This window comes from Hemiscyllium ocellatum, chromosome 7 (genome assembly GCF_020745735.1).
Source record: "Hemiscyllium ocellatum isolate sHemOce1 chromosome 7, sHemOce1.pat.X.cur, whole genome shotgun sequence".
In the NCBI taxonomy this organism is placed as follows: domain Eukaryota; kingdom Metazoa; phylum Chordata; class Chondrichthyes; order Orectolobiformes; family Hemiscylliidae; genus Hemiscyllium; species Hemiscyllium ocellatum.
The window spans coordinates 79177300-79196520 of record NC_083407.1 but is presented as its reverse complement, the minus strand read 5'-3'; the positions used below and the strand labels follow the sequence as shown (position 1 = coordinate 79196520).

The 19221-nt window shown below is 38.3% G+C and overlaps 1 protein-coding gene across 1 annotated transcript in view; it reads right to left on the bottom strand.

The window, feature by feature from the left end:
• Positions 1–8231: 8231 nt before the first annotated feature.
• The window catches only part of ankar (ankyrin and armadillo repeat containing), a 155555-nt gene continuing 144565 nt past the window's right edge, over positions 8232–19221 (bottom strand). The window contains 4 exon segments of the mRNA XM_060828124.1: positions 8232–8281; positions 11778–11827; positions 11943–12139; positions 16717–16826. Of these exon segments, the coding sequence (XP_060684107.1) occupies positions 8232–8281; positions 11778–11827; positions 11943–12139; positions 16717–16826 (407 nt within the window).

Sequence of the window (19221 nt, the reverse complement as noted above, 5' to 3'; positions counted from 1 at the left end):
TTATTGTTCTCTCTGTATCCTAATACATTGCTTCCAATCCCTACAAATGACTTCCCCACCAAAGCAGTACCTCCTTACCTTCCACTGAAACAAACTCCAGCACACACAAAACCTAATTCTAATTCCACCCTCTGCCCAACCCGACTGATGACTTACCAGACCCCTGACTGATCTCCTCTGACTGATTGTGAACATCCAAACTGGTTGCGTTGCAGCTACAGGACCCACCTTTGCCCACTCCTCGGACTGTATAATAAGCAACACCTGACCCTGAACACCCCAAGCAGTAGATGGACCATGCCCAACTCCAGATTGAAATCTGATGTTGTCCTTGATTGACTGTGATGGGACATGATTGAAATGAATAAAATTATGTGGGGCGTAGGCAAGGCAGATTAGAAGGAACATGTTTCCTTGGTGGACAGAATCAATAACTGGGAGGTTTAGAGGAGATGTGAGGAAAAGCTTTTTCATTCAAAGGAGATAGGAATCAGGAACTCATTGCTTGTAAGAGGGCAACAGGTAGAAACACTCATAACCTTTATTGAGTATTTAGATGTACCCTTCAAAAAGTGGAATTCGAATAATTAGGTGGTTGTTTTTGACTCACACAGAGTCAGTGAGCCAAAGGGCCTGTTTCTGTGGTGTATATCTCTATGATTTTATAACCCCCACTGACTGACAATAGTCCTTCTTGACCTGACTGAGAATTTTGCTTAATACATGCAGCGTGTTTGCTGTGAAAGCTGCTGACACATTCTGTAGAAGAGGTGTTGAACTTACAAGATGTTGTACAGCAGTATGTACACCTCCTTGGCTGAACACTGCCGCTTCCTGGCTTTGCATCATTGCTAAATGCAAGGCAACACAAAAATGCTGTGAGATTTTATGTTCTGAATAAGGCAGCAAAGTGCTAAAAGAAGTGCTGTCAGTTTTGGTGTGGGCGCAAAGCAAGTGTGCACTAAGAAAATGAGCCTTGAGGTACTTCACCTCAATGTATGAGATGGGTGCCTGTCCAAGTGCACAAAGTATTCCAGAAGTACAACGCAAGGTGATTGCGCACTCCAAAATGCAGCATAGAAGTGGAGAAGTGTATTCTAAGTGAATCAAACATATGCTACAGTGATGTTGTGAGAATGGTGGATAGGGGTGCAGGCGGTCACTACCCATGGAACATAACCTGAGATGTTGGAGATTGCTGTCAAGATGGAGATCCAGAGAAGGAAGGGGTGAGCTGAAGCCACCAGTATCCTGTCTGATTTTCATGAAGAGAATTATAGACATCTGATTTTCTTTCCAGTGCACACTAGAATAAGAAATAGCATATAATTGAAGCAACATTAGGTACTAATTAGATATAGACTCATGCAAATAGACATCTTTCTTCTAATTAGAATCAAGAATCTCATTTGCACACTCCATATTTTCCCAACCAGCTCACCACGACACATGATATTCTAGACCTGGGAATTCAAGGCCCCAAAGGAGTCTTCCACATCCATCAAAGTTTCACCTGCACTTCCACAAATGTCATTTATTGTATCCGTTGCTCCCGATGCAATCTCCTTTACACTGGGGAGACTGGATGCCTTCTCGCAGAGTGCTTCAGGGAACATCTCCAGGACACCAGCAGCAATCGACCCCACCACCATGTGGATAAACATTTTAACACGCCCTCCCACTCTGCCAATGACATGCAGCTCCTGGGCCTCCTCCACCGCCACTCCCTCACCATCCAACGCCTGAAAGAAGAAGGCCTCATCTTCCACCTTGGAACCCTTCAACCCCAGGGCATCAATGTGGACTTCACCAGTTTCCTCATTTCCCCTGCCAACACCTTACCCCAGTTCCAGACTTCCAGCTTAGCACCATCTTCATGACCTATTCCACCTGTCAATCTTCCTTCCCACCTATCCACTCCACCCTCCTCTCCGACCAATCATCTTTACTCCTTCCTCCATCCACCTATTGCACTCTCTACTACCTTCTCCCCAGCCCCACCCTACACCTGAGACTCCCAGTTTAATTCGTGATGAAGGGGTCCTGCCCGAAACAATGATTTTCCTGCTCCTTCGATGCTGCCTGGACTCACTGTGCTTTTCCAGCACCTCTCTAATCTTGACTGGGAATATTCAGCTCTATATTGTGCTTCTGATTCCAGTTAGATTTCCTTAAAAAAAATCAATATCTTTCAGTCCCTTTGTTTCCTAAGAAAAAATAATCCTTGATTATTCTAAACCAAAAACAAGCTAATCACTCTTAATGTTTGTGCTATTGATCATAATCCCAGCACAATATAAACCATCTTCTGTTAACACCCAGGGTTCCCTGCTCCCTGAAACATACCAGATAAAGTCATGCTTCCAGAAACATGACTGACCTAGTTATTTGTTCACCCTTCATAAAAGTAACCAGTATCCATACACCACTAGTTTGAAAACCAATCTCTCAAAAATATTTATATATTATATAAATGGAACTAACTGATCAAAAAAAATACACCCTGTAATTTAAAGTGCAAAACAGCTCTCCTTAAATGTGTACTGAATACAAACAAGGACTAATATAGTACCAAGTAGCTCCGGAGATTACAGATTTTATTTTCATGCTGTGCCTAGTTATTGGGCTTTAGCCAGCACAGCGTTGTACTACCCAATCTTGTATAGTGAGCACTGCCCTGTCAAAGAGCAAAGGGAACAGGTTGTCATTCCTGATTATCATCCAATATTGAAAATGTGCACGTTGCTTGAGAACAGGTCTACCCTTCACTGTGATTGGTGACTGTGTGAGGCCTTTGGAACTGTGCCCCAGCAAGAGTTAGTGCTCAGGAAAGAAAGTTGCATAAAAGTCAAAGAATGCAAGAAGCTCATAATTAATTGTATTGTTTAAATATAATGCTTTTTACCCTAAAACTGACATAACGGCTTCTTAACTTAAAAATCATCATGTCTGTTTCAATGGAGCCTGATTTATTGAATAAACAGGCTCTTAATGAACTTTACTTTCATGAGCTGTCTAAACAGATTTATTAAGGTCAATGGGAATTGGAAAATAGACTCCACTGCTGAGGCCATGCCCAGCACATAAACCATGATTGTCATTGCTAGTAACCAATAATTGTAACTCCAATACATTGCTGCCAAAGTTCCTCAAAGTCGTATCCTAGGCTCATATATCTTCAGCTGCTTTTTCAATGATCTTCTCTTTCACCTAAATTCAGATGGAATGGATAAAAAAAACCCAGGTGGTGTATTATGTATTGATATGTGAGATATGCTATTATTACTACAGTATGTTGACAAGAGGGATAATTGATATAGGAAAAATTAAGAAGATAACCATGCATATCATTATTGCTTTCGTGTTCTGTTCATAGAGTTTTTCTGGAGTGATCTGCAAGCAGATCAATTGCCAGCTCTTTATTTTTAGATGTGCCATGTGCCAATAAAGTACATCATATTATATAGCAGCTGGCGTATGGTGAGATCACTGAATTTAAACATTAAAAAGGAAATGTTCATTTCAAATGATAAGGATCTTGTTTTTTTTCCTTTGGTTTTCTGTTATTTTGTAAAAAACAAACTTTTTTCATTGGAGCAATTAAAATACTGCTTGTGAATGCCTATTACTTCCCAATAAAACATGTTTTTTTTTAAATTGCACCATTTCTAATGCAATTTAGATATGAAACTCAAATGCAACTTATAGATTGAAATAAACTAACTTCATTTTTTTCCACACAAAGATAAAATATAAACAATATTTTCTGTATTGTACAAACATTATTACAAACAGATTTGCTCTAAATAGTGACATTTAAATTGTCATCCTTTGGTTTCAAGTTAAGAAATTTTCAAAATGCATTCTTTTCTGATTCCTGTAAAAACATAGTTAACTAAACATCGCATTTCAAATCATATTCCAAGCTCTGGGTGAGATTTCAGCACTCTGTGCCAGAGAATGATAATTCATAGAGGCACAGTTGCAAACCCCAATTTCATTAGTGGTGCTGAGTGGAAACCAAGTAGTTTTCTCTGTTCTGGTGAGGACTAGATGAACTAAGTCCTCCTCTGGCTCAGAAAATTGTTGGGTAGATTTAATGAATCAATGGTTTACTCTTTCTCATATGTTTTTCACAGAAAGGAGATAGAGAAACTCATCATTAAGTTCTCTGTTGAAGACCTGAAGGTTGGACCCAATTTGTCCTATTAGCTGTCAATGGTGACAACTAAAGAAGGAGCAAGGCACTATTATACTACCTCTTTGAGGTGATGTGAGAAGTGCTCTGCATAAACATCTCCAATTAGTAGATTTTTGTTTGGATAGATTGTCTATCATTCAAATTTAGTATATCCTTGTTTCATGTATTTGCTATTTTGGTAGTTGTTCCATTACCCAATTGAAAATTGAGGATTACAAAAGGGACTATTAGCAAATCACAAATACTGTGAAATAATTCTTATGAACTAATTAGCTTTGCTCAAAAATTGAAAGTGTAGAATATAATTTCTTAAAGTTGTACTGAGTTAAAACAGACTTTAATGTAGCAGTAAATCAGACAGACCATTAGATTACAGATTTGGTTCTCAAGTTATGTTGGATTACTGTTTAGTACAGCGTTATACCACCCAATCTGCTGACCTGGCTAAGAGCAAAGGGGACAGGTTGTCATTCCTGATTATCAACCAATACTGGAATAAGAATGTTTTTTAAGAACTGGTTCAACCACAATTAATTGTGATTGGCAACTTCGGTAAGGCCTTCGGAACTGTGCCCAGCATGAGTTGGTGCTCCAGGAAGAAAGTTGGAAAAAAGTCAAAGAAAATAAGGAGCTTGCAATTAATTGCATTGTTGAAATGTCATGCTTTTTACCCTAAAAGTGGCATAAAAGCATTTTGGTCTCATAAGCATTATGTCAGTTTCAATTTGAACCTAATTTAGTGAACAAATGTTTCCTTAATGAGCTTTAATTTGATGAGCTGCCTGCACAGATTTAATAAAATCAATGAGAATCAGTGAGAAAACCCCACTTCTGGAACCATACCTAGCACAAAAGAAGATGGCTGTAGCTCGTGGTAAGGTTGCCATCTCCATCTCGATGCATTCTAGGAAGTATCATCGTCAAAAGCTGGTAGCAGGATTTTGTGGATGTTTGACATGTCTCAGGAATACGCAGGAGAAAGTGCTTAATGAAGAACTTAACACAAATAGTCAACCATTGTTTCTTCACTATTGATATTTTTACTTCTCTTTTTTAAAAATTGCACATGAATTTAAAAAAAAAAGTTGGGGTACTTTCTGGTGAATGTTTGTCCTGGCTGTGTATTTTCACAGAGAGAATGAAGAGTTCTTCCAGGCAGCACTTTCCTTCAGTCTTGGCATCCTAAGACTCTCTTTCAGTTAGGGAGTTATGTGTCAAGCTTTCTTTGCAAGAATGTTGTATAGATGACGGTGTGAATTTTCCAGTCTGGAGAGGCTTGTGAAATTTCAAACAGTTGCATTTAATTGCTTTTCACTTTAAACTCCTGATTCCTTCATTCTCTTGGTTTCTTCTGAGGTTGAGGCTCAGCACCAGTTTGCACCTAACTAAAAGCAGGCAGTGGCAGCTGCATCATTTGTGAGCACACCGCGTGAATGCTGTATTGTCAATTTTGTTCTTTGTCACATGGATCTGTTAGCTCAATTGGCTAGACACCTGGATGCAATGCAGAGTGACACCAACAGCATGTGTTCAATTCTTGCACTGACTGAGGTTATCATGGAGGTCCTACTTTCTCAATATCACCCCTTACATGGTGTAGTGACCTTCAGTCCTCTGGGACTCTGGTAACTTAACCTACATTAACAATTTATTGTGCCTGCATATGTGCTGCCTACAAATACAATCATCACAGTTTAGTTCAAGTGGACTGTGGGCTGCCAGAAACTGACTGGAATCACAGAATTATTGCATTGAAAAATTCCAATTGCTTTTGGTCGCTACCAGGAGAATACATCCAGCTGGAATTGGCAAACCTGGTAGACACCTGACCTTTCTAGGAATGTTGGTAGCCTTAGAATATGGAGGTCAATCAGCTTTATCCTAGGATATCCTCAGTCCAACTACTTCAGTTGCCTTATTAATGTTCTTCCTAACAATATAAGATTCATACCAAATTTCAGGCTCAGGCTGATAAGTGCAAAAGCAATACTTGCTCCACATAAATGCAAGACAACCTCCAACATAAGAATATAACAACCTCCTCTTCACATTAAATAACTATATCTATTGATGAATCTTTGAACATATCCTTGGGGTTACCATTGACCAAAAAATTAACAAGGCCAGCCACATACATATTGTGTCAACATGAGCAGGTTAGAGACTAGAACTTCTGTCATGAGTAACTTACTTCCAAACACCCAATAACCTGTCCAACATCAAGACATCACAAGTTGGGCATATGATGGAATATTCTCCACTTACAGAAATGAGTGCACATCCAATGAAACTTGACTGGTTTGACACCATCCAGGAGAAAGCATTTACTTGATTGGCATCCTATCTGTCACCTTAGACATTCATTTGCCCTAGTACCAGCACACAGTGGCAGCAGTGCAGCCCATATCCAAAATGTGCTGCAGAACCTCGCCAAAATTTAATTGAGAGGATTTTCCAAAACCAAATCTCATCAATTTACAGAATCATTGAATTGTTTCATAAGGGCAGCCATTCAGCCCATCATCTCTGCATTACACCTCTGAATAGGCATGATCACTACTGCCATTTTCCTGTCATTTCCCTAACACCCTAAATCTTGTTTGTATTTAAATAATCATCTAATGGCCTTTTGAATGCATCAATTGAACCTGCCTCAACCACAACTCCTGGCAGTGCATTCCAGACCTTAACTACTTGCTGTGTAATATTTGTTTCTCACATCACATTCACTTCTTTTACAAAGTGAAGCTTAAGAGCAATGCCTGGCTTTAATGCAGAAGCACTGTTACTTGACTGATACTTGCTGTCACTATTCAGGTACTGATGTTACATAAGGTAATGACTCTGAAAGAGTTAACGTTTGAGACTGTATTGAACTTCCCATCAATCTGATGATTTCATATAGGCTAAGGTGATGGACAAGAGGACTTTGGCCTAAGCTCTCAATGGGGACAGATGTGTCATCAGTGTCTCCTGTTTGGCTAGTTAGACCTCATAACTGGTCTGTGTAACTTGTGCCTATTGGCATCACGGAATAAATTTCATCTTGTTAAGATGTAACTTTTCTCATTATGACCCAGTAGTGGTTCTTCCTCTGCCACTGTTAATCAAATAGCCTCTTAGATCTAGTACAGAAAGGGAATCTCCACATAGTCTGGGTTGAATCATCACCCGGGTAATAACAACCTGATTTAATTCTGGTTAGTTTCATTTGTAAATTTACATTCATTTCTTGACTTTTTTTTATCACGGTGCCCCACCAAACCATTAATTTTCTTTTAAAAGCATGTAAAGGAGGATTGATGGTAGCAGTCTACCTCAACACTTAGAATAGTAGTGATCGATTCTGCAGCATTTACTGGAGCTGAGGGCAAGGAGCTATGCTCAGCATGTGCATAGTTACTGGGCATGAATAAGTTGCAAAGTTAAAATATAATGGATGCTGGAAGTGTGAAATAAAAAAAAGCTGAAAATATTCAGGAGTTCATACAGCAACTATGGAATGGATTTAATATTTCAGGTTGAGCTGCTGCTTCACCAGCATTGAAGAATGCTTAGAAATGTAAGAGTTTTTAAAGCAGTAAAAGGCAGAAGGACAGCAAGAATAAGATAAGTGGAGGGCAGAAAAAATTAAACAATGTAAAAATTCTTCAGTGCAATAGCTAAAGAGAGTGGTAATGAAAGTCTGTGTTCAAATATGGCATAAATGGCTGCACAGCAGACATCTGAATGCAAGGGATAGAAAGAAACAAGGCAGGAACAAACCCAGTAAAAATAAAAGACAGAAGAAAAATAAAACCACATATAGGCATTTGGATGGGTATATGAATAGGAAGGGTTTAGAGGAATATGGGCCAAGTGCTGGCAAATGGGATTAGATTAGGTTAGGACATCTGGTCAGCATGGATGGGTTGGACCAAAGGGTCTGTTTCCGTGCTGTAAATCTCTATGTCCCTAAGACAAGATTAAGTAGAGATCATGATCTAAAATTTTTGAACTTGATGCTGAGTGCAGAAGACTGAAAGCCCAGTTAAAAATTAAAGTGCTGTTCCTCAAGCTTGTGCTGAGCTTCATGGAACACTGAAGAAGAGAACAAGGGAAAGAACAGATATTGCATTTCATGGGCTTGCAATGAAAAGTGCCATAGCAATGTACAGAATCTTAGGGGTGACTGTGGAGTGGGATAAAGTGCCTTGCAGAAGAATCATGGCCAGGTGTAGAGCTGGTACCCCTATACTCAGCAGAACTTTGCTGTGAACCAATGCAGAATGAAATGCACCCATGCTGCTGATAAGTTGGTGAGAAATCACCAACAGGATCTTTCGACATAGTTTCAGGTCAACAACACTTAAAAAGAATGGTAACCCTTGAGGTTGTGTTGCACCCTATTCATTGACATTTGGACCCTACCGGTTCACATGTGTGCAATATACTGCACTCTGCATGAATTGGTATCCTGTTAATCCGTCAAAGCCATGTGATGGCTTCTCCTGCTTTAGTAAAGGAGAAGATGAAGAAGTTCCCTTTACTTGACAGGGCCTCTGCCACCTCTTTGATGAGTTGATGGGCAGTAAATAGTAAAATGTTGTTAATGTCACATTCTTCTTTCTGAAAAGATATTCTGTCATAGAAATTTAGAAATCATTCCTTAATTCTGTTTTGTGATTGCATTGCGTGATGTAGCAAAGTTTATCTGCCAACTTCATGATGAAACATGGCTGCCTCAGACATTGATTCTCACTGAGGCAGGGAGGCAGAAGAAGTACTTCCTGAAGACCCTGAATGGAGGGCCATCAGTAAGGATAAATCTCTTCCACCCTTTGTGCCTAGTTTCCTCTTGCAATTCCAACAGCTCCAATTCCAAGTTTTGACATAGTCCAAGAGGAATTGCAACTATGGCCCCATTAGTGTGCCAGAGGCACAGGCACCCTTGCAGCTACAGAGCCAGATTTTGTCACCACAGTGTTGAGATTCTGATACATGCTGTTACCTTGGTATTCCAGGCACTATCAATTACCAAAGAAACATAATAGAAAAGTTTGAGGTTGAGTACTTTAATTGGCAAAAAAGGTTGTAACATAATATTGTCAGAAGACCGATAACAATATGCTATCATTTACCCAACATCATCTTAGATTGGAAAATGGAAATATGCTGAAAGCTTTTTGTGAACTTTGCCACAGAGTAAACTGAAACAAGTTTGACATTCTGTTTAGATCCCAAAACAAGAATAAATTGTGTGATAGATTTATTTGAATGCTTTTCATTTCATTTGAAGGCTTGTTTTGTGCAGATCCAGCAAATTATATTTTCTTCTGAAGTTAAGCAGTCCCTAGACTTTTTATTTGGGAGCAGATTTTAACCTTGAAGTCATTGTTTTCTTCTGTTCCTGTGGACAACTGGCTGTTTTTAATCTCACTATGATTAAAGGAAAAGTTCAAATTAATCAAGACATTTAATATTTAAATGACAAACTTGCAATTATATGGTATATTATGTAAAAGAAGATAATTTTTTGATTAGGCAAAGAGAGTAATTCTCCCTGTATTAGAAGTGAGAAAAAAAATCAGTAATTTTGTTTTTTGTTCTTTTTTGAAAAGTGCTATGAGAAAAAATCCAGATAGAAATTTGGGTTAACATTTCATCACAACTATGTGAATATAATTTATAAATTTCCCAGTATCAAAAGATTAGAGTTGGCTATGGAAAAGGACAAGGCAAAATCCAACTTCAAAGGGGGGTAAGAATTGGAATCAAGACTGGCAGGCAACACTGTAACTAAACAATGGGCTATTTTTAAAGAAATGACAGCTTAGGCAAAGTAAAGGTTTATTCCCATTAAGGGGAGAAGTATGGAAAACAAATCCAGAGTTCCCTGAATGACAAAAGATCCAAAAATTAAAATGAAGAGGAATTTATTAATGGGGCACCAAGTACAAAAGCAAGGAAATCATGTTAAACTTATATAAGATGCAACTGGAGTTTTGTGTCCAGTTTTAGGTGCCACATTTTAAGAAGGATACAAAGGTAAGTTCAGAAATATTGATGAGAAGGTTCCAAGGATGAAGAAAATCAGTTATGCAGATAAACTGGAGAAGCTGGGACTGTATTGTTTGGGAGGAAATGGTTGAGATGAAACTTGACAGAGTTCTTTTAAATCATGATGTATCTGGATAGGGGTGAAATTGTTCCCTTGGGGGGAAAAATCTTTGAGAATTCTTTGAGAAGGTGACAAAACAGGTGGATGAGGGTAAAACAGTTGATTTGGTGTATATGAATTTCAGAAAAGCATTTGATAGGGTTCCCCATGGTAATTGTTGCAAAAAATATGGAGGCATGGGATTGAAAGTGATTTGGCAGTTTGGATCAGAAATTGGCTAGCTGTAAGAAGATCGTAGTTGATGGGGAATATTCATCCTGGAGTTTAATTACTAGTGGTATACCGCAAGGATCTGTTTTGGGGCCACTACTGATTGTCATTTTTATAAATGACCTGGATGAGGGTGTGGAAGGATGGGTTAGTAAACCTGCGAATGACACCAAGGTCAGTGGAGTTGTGCACAGTGCCAAAGGATGTTGCAGATTACAGTGGAACATGGATAAGCTGCAGGCAGGGCTGGGCTGAGAGGTTGTAAATGGAGTTTAATATGGAAAAGTATAAGGTGATTCACTTCAGTAGGAGTAACAGGAATACAGAGTACTGGGCTAATAGTAAGATACTTGGTAGTGTGGATGACCAGAGAGATCTTGGTGTCCATGTGCATTAGATCACTGAAAGTTGCTACCAAGGTTGATAGGCTGGTGAAGAAGGCATGTGGTGTGTTAAGTTTTATTGGTCGAGGGATTGAGTTTCGGAGCTTTGAGGTCATGTTGCAGCTGTACAAAACTTTGGTGCGGCTGCACTTGGAGTATTGCCTACAGTTCTGGTCACTGCATCATAGGAAGGATGTGGAAGCATTGTAAAGGGTGTAGAGGAGATTTACCAGGCTGTTGCTTGGTGTGGAGGGAAGCTCTTATGAGGAAAGACTGAGGGACTTAAGGCTGTTTTTGTTAGAGAGAAGAAGGTTGACAGGTGATTTAATAGAGACATACAAGATAATCAGAGGATTAGATAGGATGGACAGTGAGAGCCTTTTTCCTCAGATGGTGATGGCTAGCATGAGGGAACATAGCTTTAAAGTGATGGGAGATAGATATAGAACAGATGTCAGAGGTAGGTTCTTTATTCAGAGTAGTAAGGGCGTAGAACACCCTGCCTGCAACAGTAGTAGACTCGCCAACTTTAAGGGCATTTAAATGGTCATTGGATAAACATATGGATGATAATGGAACAGTGTAAGTTAGATGGGCTTCAGATTGGTTTCACAAGTTGGCGCAACATTAAGGGCTGAAGGGCCTGTACTGTGCTGTAACGTTCTATATTCTATGTTCTATCAGATCCAGCATAGAAATGCCAGACTGAATGATTCTCCTTTTGCGCTGTAACCAATGCGTGGTTCTGAATTTGTTTCTTATCATTTCAACAAGTATTACCTTATTACAATTGCTACTGAATTCATAGATTCTATTTATTTACCTTTCTGTTCTGGTTGAACCACCGACAGATGGCCTTCGCTTAGTTCCAGTCTGATTTAAAAACAAAGAAAAACACTTCATTTTAAGATCACTGAAGTTAGTTAAAATATATTAAAGGCCATTTGTAGAATTTGTAAGATGTTTTCTCACTATTATGTTTTCTTACCTCTCTGTAGGCAAGCCAAGTAGTTTTTGCACCTTGAATTCATCTGTAAATTCCTTACTGATTTTGCCATCTTTGCATATGTTAGCTAGTAAAAGGTCATATAGTTCTGGCTGATTCCTGCACTCCTTGAGCAGGTGACGATGACCAGTTCGATTAAAACTTAGGTATCCCAAGGCTGTAGCACAAGAATCACGAACCTGAAAACAGTCAATTATTTTATTGATATTTATGTTAATATTCATTAAAATGAGACTAAATGGTGTAGATTAAAATGATTTTTTTCAAACCTTGGATCTGCTGACTTCTTTAAAAATTCTATTACTGGAATCTGTATTATCTGGCGACTTTCGTGCATTGTACACTAGCATTTCACTGAACACTTCAATTACACCTTGATAACATTATTTACATTATACATTTTTCTAGCTGGCTTTTCTTGTGAATCTCTTGACAGGATGAAATCTGGTTAGTCATTTTATATTTAACAGGAAAAACAGAAGTCTAAGTCTTTGATTGACTTCATTGGGGTGTGATCGGGAGCTTCCTATCAGAATGGGCTCCATTAGTAGAAGTAGTAAAAGTATGCAGCTCACAACATGAGTGGTTTTCTGTCTGCTCTAAATATAGTGGAATAATTAAGAAAAATTATTGATTGCTACTTCAATTTTTTTTAAAGTCATGAAGATATATATACATAGGGAAGAATTGTGTTGTTCAAACGATGTTAAGCCTTTCACCATTGTCTTGCTACTGACATTACCACCATGCCACCATTTCCCACAAATTAAGTGAGATTTTTTCAATTCAACAGTTCTGAAAAGGGTAATTGGACCTAAACCATTTTCTCTCCACAAATGCAACCAGATCTGTTGAATTTATCAAGCAATTTCTGTTTTTGTGACAACACCAACAACATCTGTTCTTTTCAAAAGAACAATAAAGCAGTGACAATAAAGAAAAGGAATGAAGTGCTAGAACTACTCAGCAACCAGGTAGCATAAGTAGAGAGAGAATATTTCAATCTGATTACCTTGCATCAGAGCTCTGCCATACGTTGTGGCACCTTCAGTGCATTGCCATTTCCTTTCCAACATTCTGAATAGTCCACTCATTGTGGTCATTCTTTAAATACCTCAATATCTCCTCCCCTTTCCATAGCACCTATCCATGCAAGTGCAGGGGATGCAATACACTGTTTGCCTTTTAACCTCCTCTCTCCTCACAGTCCATGGCCAAAAGATATTCTTCCAGGTGAAACAATGGTTGTCATGATTGTAATGAGGTCAAGCAGGTGTTCCCTGATTGGTAATTTTAATCTGGTCCAGTTGGGGAGCCCTGACTGATCGAGAAAAACAGGCATGTCAGAGATTCTGTTTACTCTGAAAGCTGGCTCTGAAGCAGTTGTATCAATGTCAAGGACTCTCCACATGTAAATAAAGGGTGACTTGGTAATGGGACACTGGCCTCTGTGGAGTTATTTCAGTGATTTACATGTGTTTTTTTCAATTCTGTATGCTGTACTCACTGCTCAAAATCTGATCAACTTTACTCTGAGGATTTTAAAAGTAGGTTGAGTGTCTCATTTGTGGAATATTTTCACTCATTCTGTTGGTGAGACCCTCAGATTTTGGTGGCTTGCCATGTTAATGGTCCTGTAATGTCTAACGCTCTCTTTCTGCCCTAGGTCTGCAATATTCCAACCAAAGCTCAATTTATACTCACGCAACAAACAGAACGTCTCCTTTCAATTTGATACTTTACAGTTTTCTGCACTCAACATTATGACTATTTATTTCAGACTGTACCCTTTAGTCCCATTTTTCTTTCAGTTTTCTTTGCAGGTTTTGATTTTAACTCGTTTTCATTTTGTTTTTGCTTTCCAGTGGCTGCTGTTCAGCATTTTGCTATTTACACCTGCTTTCGAACTCCCCCACCATGTTCCCACCCCCCGCCTTTGTTTCTTTACTTGGTTGGAAATATAGGCTCCTCTTTGGGTGGGATGGTGGGGGGTAATTGAATTGTCTGTCATGCCAGTATGCCATTGTTCGCACTTACCTGTCCCCGCTGCAATTTTACCTGTGGCAGGGAAACATTGCGGTCCACTTCAGAGCCTCACCATGCTGCCAATCACTTGTGGTGACAGAGGTCCATATCAAGTACTAGACTATTCCAGTAAAACTAGTATGCTTTAGATTTCCGGTCTGGGGACAGGTCATCTCCTAGATGGAGATTCCATGGCCCTCAGACTCTTTTCTAAGGTACAAAACTTCTTATTTGCATAACTTTCCCCCTTAGCATTTTCAACTATGCTTCCCTGCCACCCTCACTCCATAAAGTCACTGGACTTGCTTTTCATTCCAGTTTCAATGTTGGATGCCTTTCTCTCATTCTTATTGCAGCCTTGGCAGTGGCCATTGCTTGTGCTGATGCTTCAGGGTCATGAGAATTGCTAGCCCCTGACTGACCAGCAGCTTTCAAATACGCAATTATTTTTTGGTAAGGAATGGAAATGTCACCTTGACGGTTATTATTCCTTTCCCATTGTGCCTTCTTTCACTTGCCTATTACATTGCTAACATTTCCTAGTTCTGATGAAAGGCCACTGACCTGAAACATTCACGATGTTACCCTCTCCACAGACACTGCATGTCCTTAATTTTTTTTATATTTTCTATTTCTAATCCCTTTAATGTTTGACTGCAGAATTGATAGTTTTTAGTATTTTTAAGAAAGTAATTCTCAGGATATGGACATTGGTAGTTTGCTGACATTTAGTATCCATCCCTGTTTGCCTTGGGAAAGTGTTGGTAAACCAAGTACTTGAGATTTTCATCAATGTAGTAAAGTTAGTTCAACAATATGGTTAGGATTGGGGTTCCTAGGTTTTGATGCAATGACAATGAAGAAATAGCAATAAACATTCAATGTTGTATGATTTGAATGATGTTTGATTTGGAAGGCAGTAAAACTGCTGCCCTTGTCTTAGGTGGTGGATATTGTGAGATTAGGAGGTGATGTCAAAAACAACCTGGGAAATTATTACAGTGCATCATGAGATTACTGTACCACAATTTACAGGTACTGAGATGATCGATTTTAAAGTGATGAGCGCTAATCAAAGGGACTCATTTGTCTTCTGTGATGTTGGGTTTTTTGAGCACTATTGCAATTGCACCCATCTGTGCAAGTGAAAAGTATTTCCACACATTTCACTTTGTTGTTAAATCAGTAGAAGCATAACTTAATAGATGTAAATTAACTTTTAAAAAACTTGAACTTAGCAGAACCAGCTGTGAAGGTGTTACATAGTAGTTATCTGTACTTATGCACTAATTATCCTATCTTTTCATGGAACTTGGCTCAGTCAAGGCAACAGTGCCATCTTTAGCATTGGAAAAGAACTTCATATATAGGGTTTTACGATACGCCATTATTCCATAAAGCATTAGCCCTATGACTTGAAGGATATCATGTCGCACATTATCCTTTCTAACTTTTAAGAAATATTATGATCTGGTTAGGTACCCTTAACATTTAAAGGGAAATCCAAACACCCCTTACTATATCACACAATTTCACATTTTTAAACCATTGCAAATTTAATTACATAGAAAATACTTAAACAAAACAAATACTATTAATTATATGGTTTATAATGATTTGTTTGATGCACTCTGTCTTCCTTCTTATTTGCCTCAACAATTCTCATACTTAATATCTTAGAATTATTTACGTTTGTCAGGGCCACTTGAAAGTATACCATGTTATTGGTAAAAGCTGTTCTGAGAAATAAGACTTTAACTTATTATTGCTTTCTGTTGTCACAATACTTTGAAATCCTCCATTATTTTCCCACTGGCTTCAAATTTGTTTCAATCTTTCAGCTTCTTTTCACTCAGGAAATCCAAGATTAAGCCCTACTTGCATACAAATTATGAAATTAGCTTTTCTGTTTACTGTGCAGGACTGCTAACTGTCATTTACTCAGGCTGTCTTCTCTTAGTGATCTGTGAAGTACATGCACCAAGCCCAAGCTGCAACTATCAGAGCAAACACGCAGGTACATTGAAACCAGTGAAGTCTCCAAGCTTCACCCATTCAAAGATGTGCAAGTTCGGTCGATTGGCCATGATAGATTGACCGTAGTGTCTACGGATGTGCAGGTTAAATGTATTAGACATGGGTTCTGGGATAGGGTAGGGGTCTGGGTCTGGGTGGGATGCTGTTTGGAGGGTTGGTGTGAACTCAATGGGCCAGTTGTCCTCTTTCCACATTTTAGGGATTCTATGATTCCTTCTCCATTACACTGTAGTATGCTTTGGCACATCCTGAAATTTAATTTAAGTATCTCTCAGTTAAAATTCCTTCTTTGATCTGGTGGGAAAAAAGTGATTTTACAATTTCAGAGTTTACCACATGCCTTTAAACTAATTTTGCTTTCACTCATAAAACACAAATATCTCTCTGAACCTCACTTACAGCAATGCTGCAGACAATGTATCAACAGTACTTTGACCAAATAAGCCCACCTCCTGGTTATGATCTTAACTTTCTAGCTGTTAACCCTTAAAGTAAACATTTTAAGTGTTATAGTCTTTAAATTTATTTTAACTATACTTATTTCAGGGCTGCTTTTTCTGCAGTTAAAATCTTAATTTCTAAAAGTATAAGCTATATTCTTCAACACATGAACAATGAACTAAATAGTTATAACATGTTAATACATGCAAAGGCATATTCATAAGGATATAACTTCTGTTTGTTCTTTACCTACCTGTTCCCTCTCAGCATATAGGTGTGTACAAAGGATTTCCACAGCTCCCATTGTAATTATGGCATCAGAAATACCTTCTCTGATCTGGGTAAGAGAGGACAGCAGCCGTCCTATAATGTCAAAAATTATACAAATGGATCAAAGTTTTATTGCTGTACAGTAAAACCCAATTAATTCAATTAATTATTAGATCCTGTGTATGAACTAAATTTGAAAATCAAGTCATATAAAAGTTCTTGAAGAACTATATATACAGATTTAAAAGATGATCAAGAATGACCTATAAATGAAAATTATAATATGAATTTAGTATTTGCAATTGGTATTCCAAGGAAGGAAACCATCAGCTGTTTTGGTCAAATCACTCTTTAGGTTCATGGATCAATGTAAAGTAACCATAGTCTTGCCAGACCATAGTGCTGCGCTCTCATTTGAGAGAGCCAAGTGTTGGTGGTTTAATCTGAAGATCACCACAGCTCAGGCAAGGGGAGATTTGAGAAGGAGAATCCTCATAGTAACCTCAAACTGTATTGAGTGTATTGTAAACTAGACAGCCAACTGAGCTAAACTCAGTCCCAAGTAAACTTCTTGTAAATAATAAACATGTTTGTTCATTCAGGTCCAGTTTTCTAGTGCTGTCAATAAATGCGCTCAGCCAACAATAATTTCTATTGGTTCTGATTGAACAAGAAGGTGACAGAGATGTCTACCCTAATATAGTGAGATCAAACTTCAGATTTTAGTGGGCAGCACAGTGGCACAGTGGTTAGCATTGCTGCCTCACAGCGCCAGAGACCCGGGTTCAATTCCTGACTCAGGCGACTGACCGTATGGAGTTTGCACATTCTCCCCGTGTCTGCGTGGGTTTCCTCCGGGTGCTCTGGTTTCCTCTCACAGTCCAAAGATGTGCAGGTCAGGTGAACTGGCTATGTTAAATTGCCCATAGCATTAGATAAAGGGGTAAATGTAGGGGAATGGGTGTGCAGCAGGTTGGTGTGGACTTGTTGGGCTGAAGGGCCTGTTTCCACACTGTAAGTAATCTAATCTTACTAGTAATCTATTTTGTCTATTTTTGGAGTTTGTTTTTAGAAAATCAATTTTTAAAGTTGTCCTCATTTTTTATATTAACTGAGAAAAGAGAATCCAAAGAAACATTTGCAGAGATGTCATGAAGCTAGAAGAAGGCTCATGTAAGTAGGATAGCTTATGTTGTAAAATTTATACAAACAAAATAATCGTATAAAGAATAAAATGATAAGAAGGAAAAAGGAATGCTAGAACAAATGATTTTTTAAAAAATGTAATATTTTGAATATTTGTTTGAATTATTGAGGGCTGATATCACAATCATAAAGTTGCTTATGATATTTTTCAGTTTCGCAGCTTCACATCTAACAAAACAACTTTGTTCAGGTAAGACTGATTAGCATGTACCTGTATATGCTGGAAGCCTGAATGCTCGGCTTTCAGTTTTAGTACCTCTTTTTGTCTACATTTCTCTTTTACTTTCTTATCCTGAAGCCAGTGAGTTTTCAATAAATGTCCTTCTGACATTGTGGAGATGGGTCGGGTCATTGGATTTTCTGGTCCCGGGACAGGAGTAAAAAATGGTGGCTTTAAATATTACACAATTTACCCAAACCTGGGATTACCCGTCCCATTCAAAGCACTGGCAATTTTTCACTGGCACAGGATAAGGGAGAAGGTCGCGATCCCATACAGTGATGTCTTGTATGGCCAGAACACTTGCAGAAGTGGTCTTTTCAGGTTTTCCACAATTCTGATGAAGTTAGGTAAGTTTTGGAAGGTGACATGATTTAAATCGAATCAGAGATCTTAATAACTGCGGAGGGAACTTAATTTGAAAGCAGGAAATATATGGAAGGTAAGTACAGTGGGTGTTGATAAACTTAATGTCATAATGCTCGAACAGGAGGCATATACATTTTTAAAAAAAGCGAGTAATAATAGGGCTTTTGTTTAAAATGGTATGTAGTCATTATGTGGCTTCCAGGTTGCCACTTCTGATATCTGGCAAGCTGTCACGGAAATTGTGCAATAGTGAATTCCAGATTTGATGGTGTGAAATGTGTCAATGTGCTTTTAAATTTCTTCTTGACATTCAATTCAGTCACAAACACAGAAAATGTTGAAGAAACTCAAAAGGTTTGACAGCATCTGTGGAAAGAAACAGAGTTAACATTTGAGTCTATGACTCTTCTTCAGAGCAAAAAGAGGTTGGAAAGTGATTTTAAAAAAAACTTTTGATGGAGTTTGCTAATATTTGTGCCACACTGTCATCATAAAACATATCAATGTATAAAATCCCAATGAGAACATTAGAATGATCAAAATTCCTGACTGCTATTCAGGACAAAAGCAAACTATATCATATTTTCTTACAGTAATGCTAAAAATAGTACAATTTATTGTAACATATAACTACAATGATACCAGTAAAAAAGGATGTAAAATTTATGCACTGTAGGCTATCCCCCATCAAAA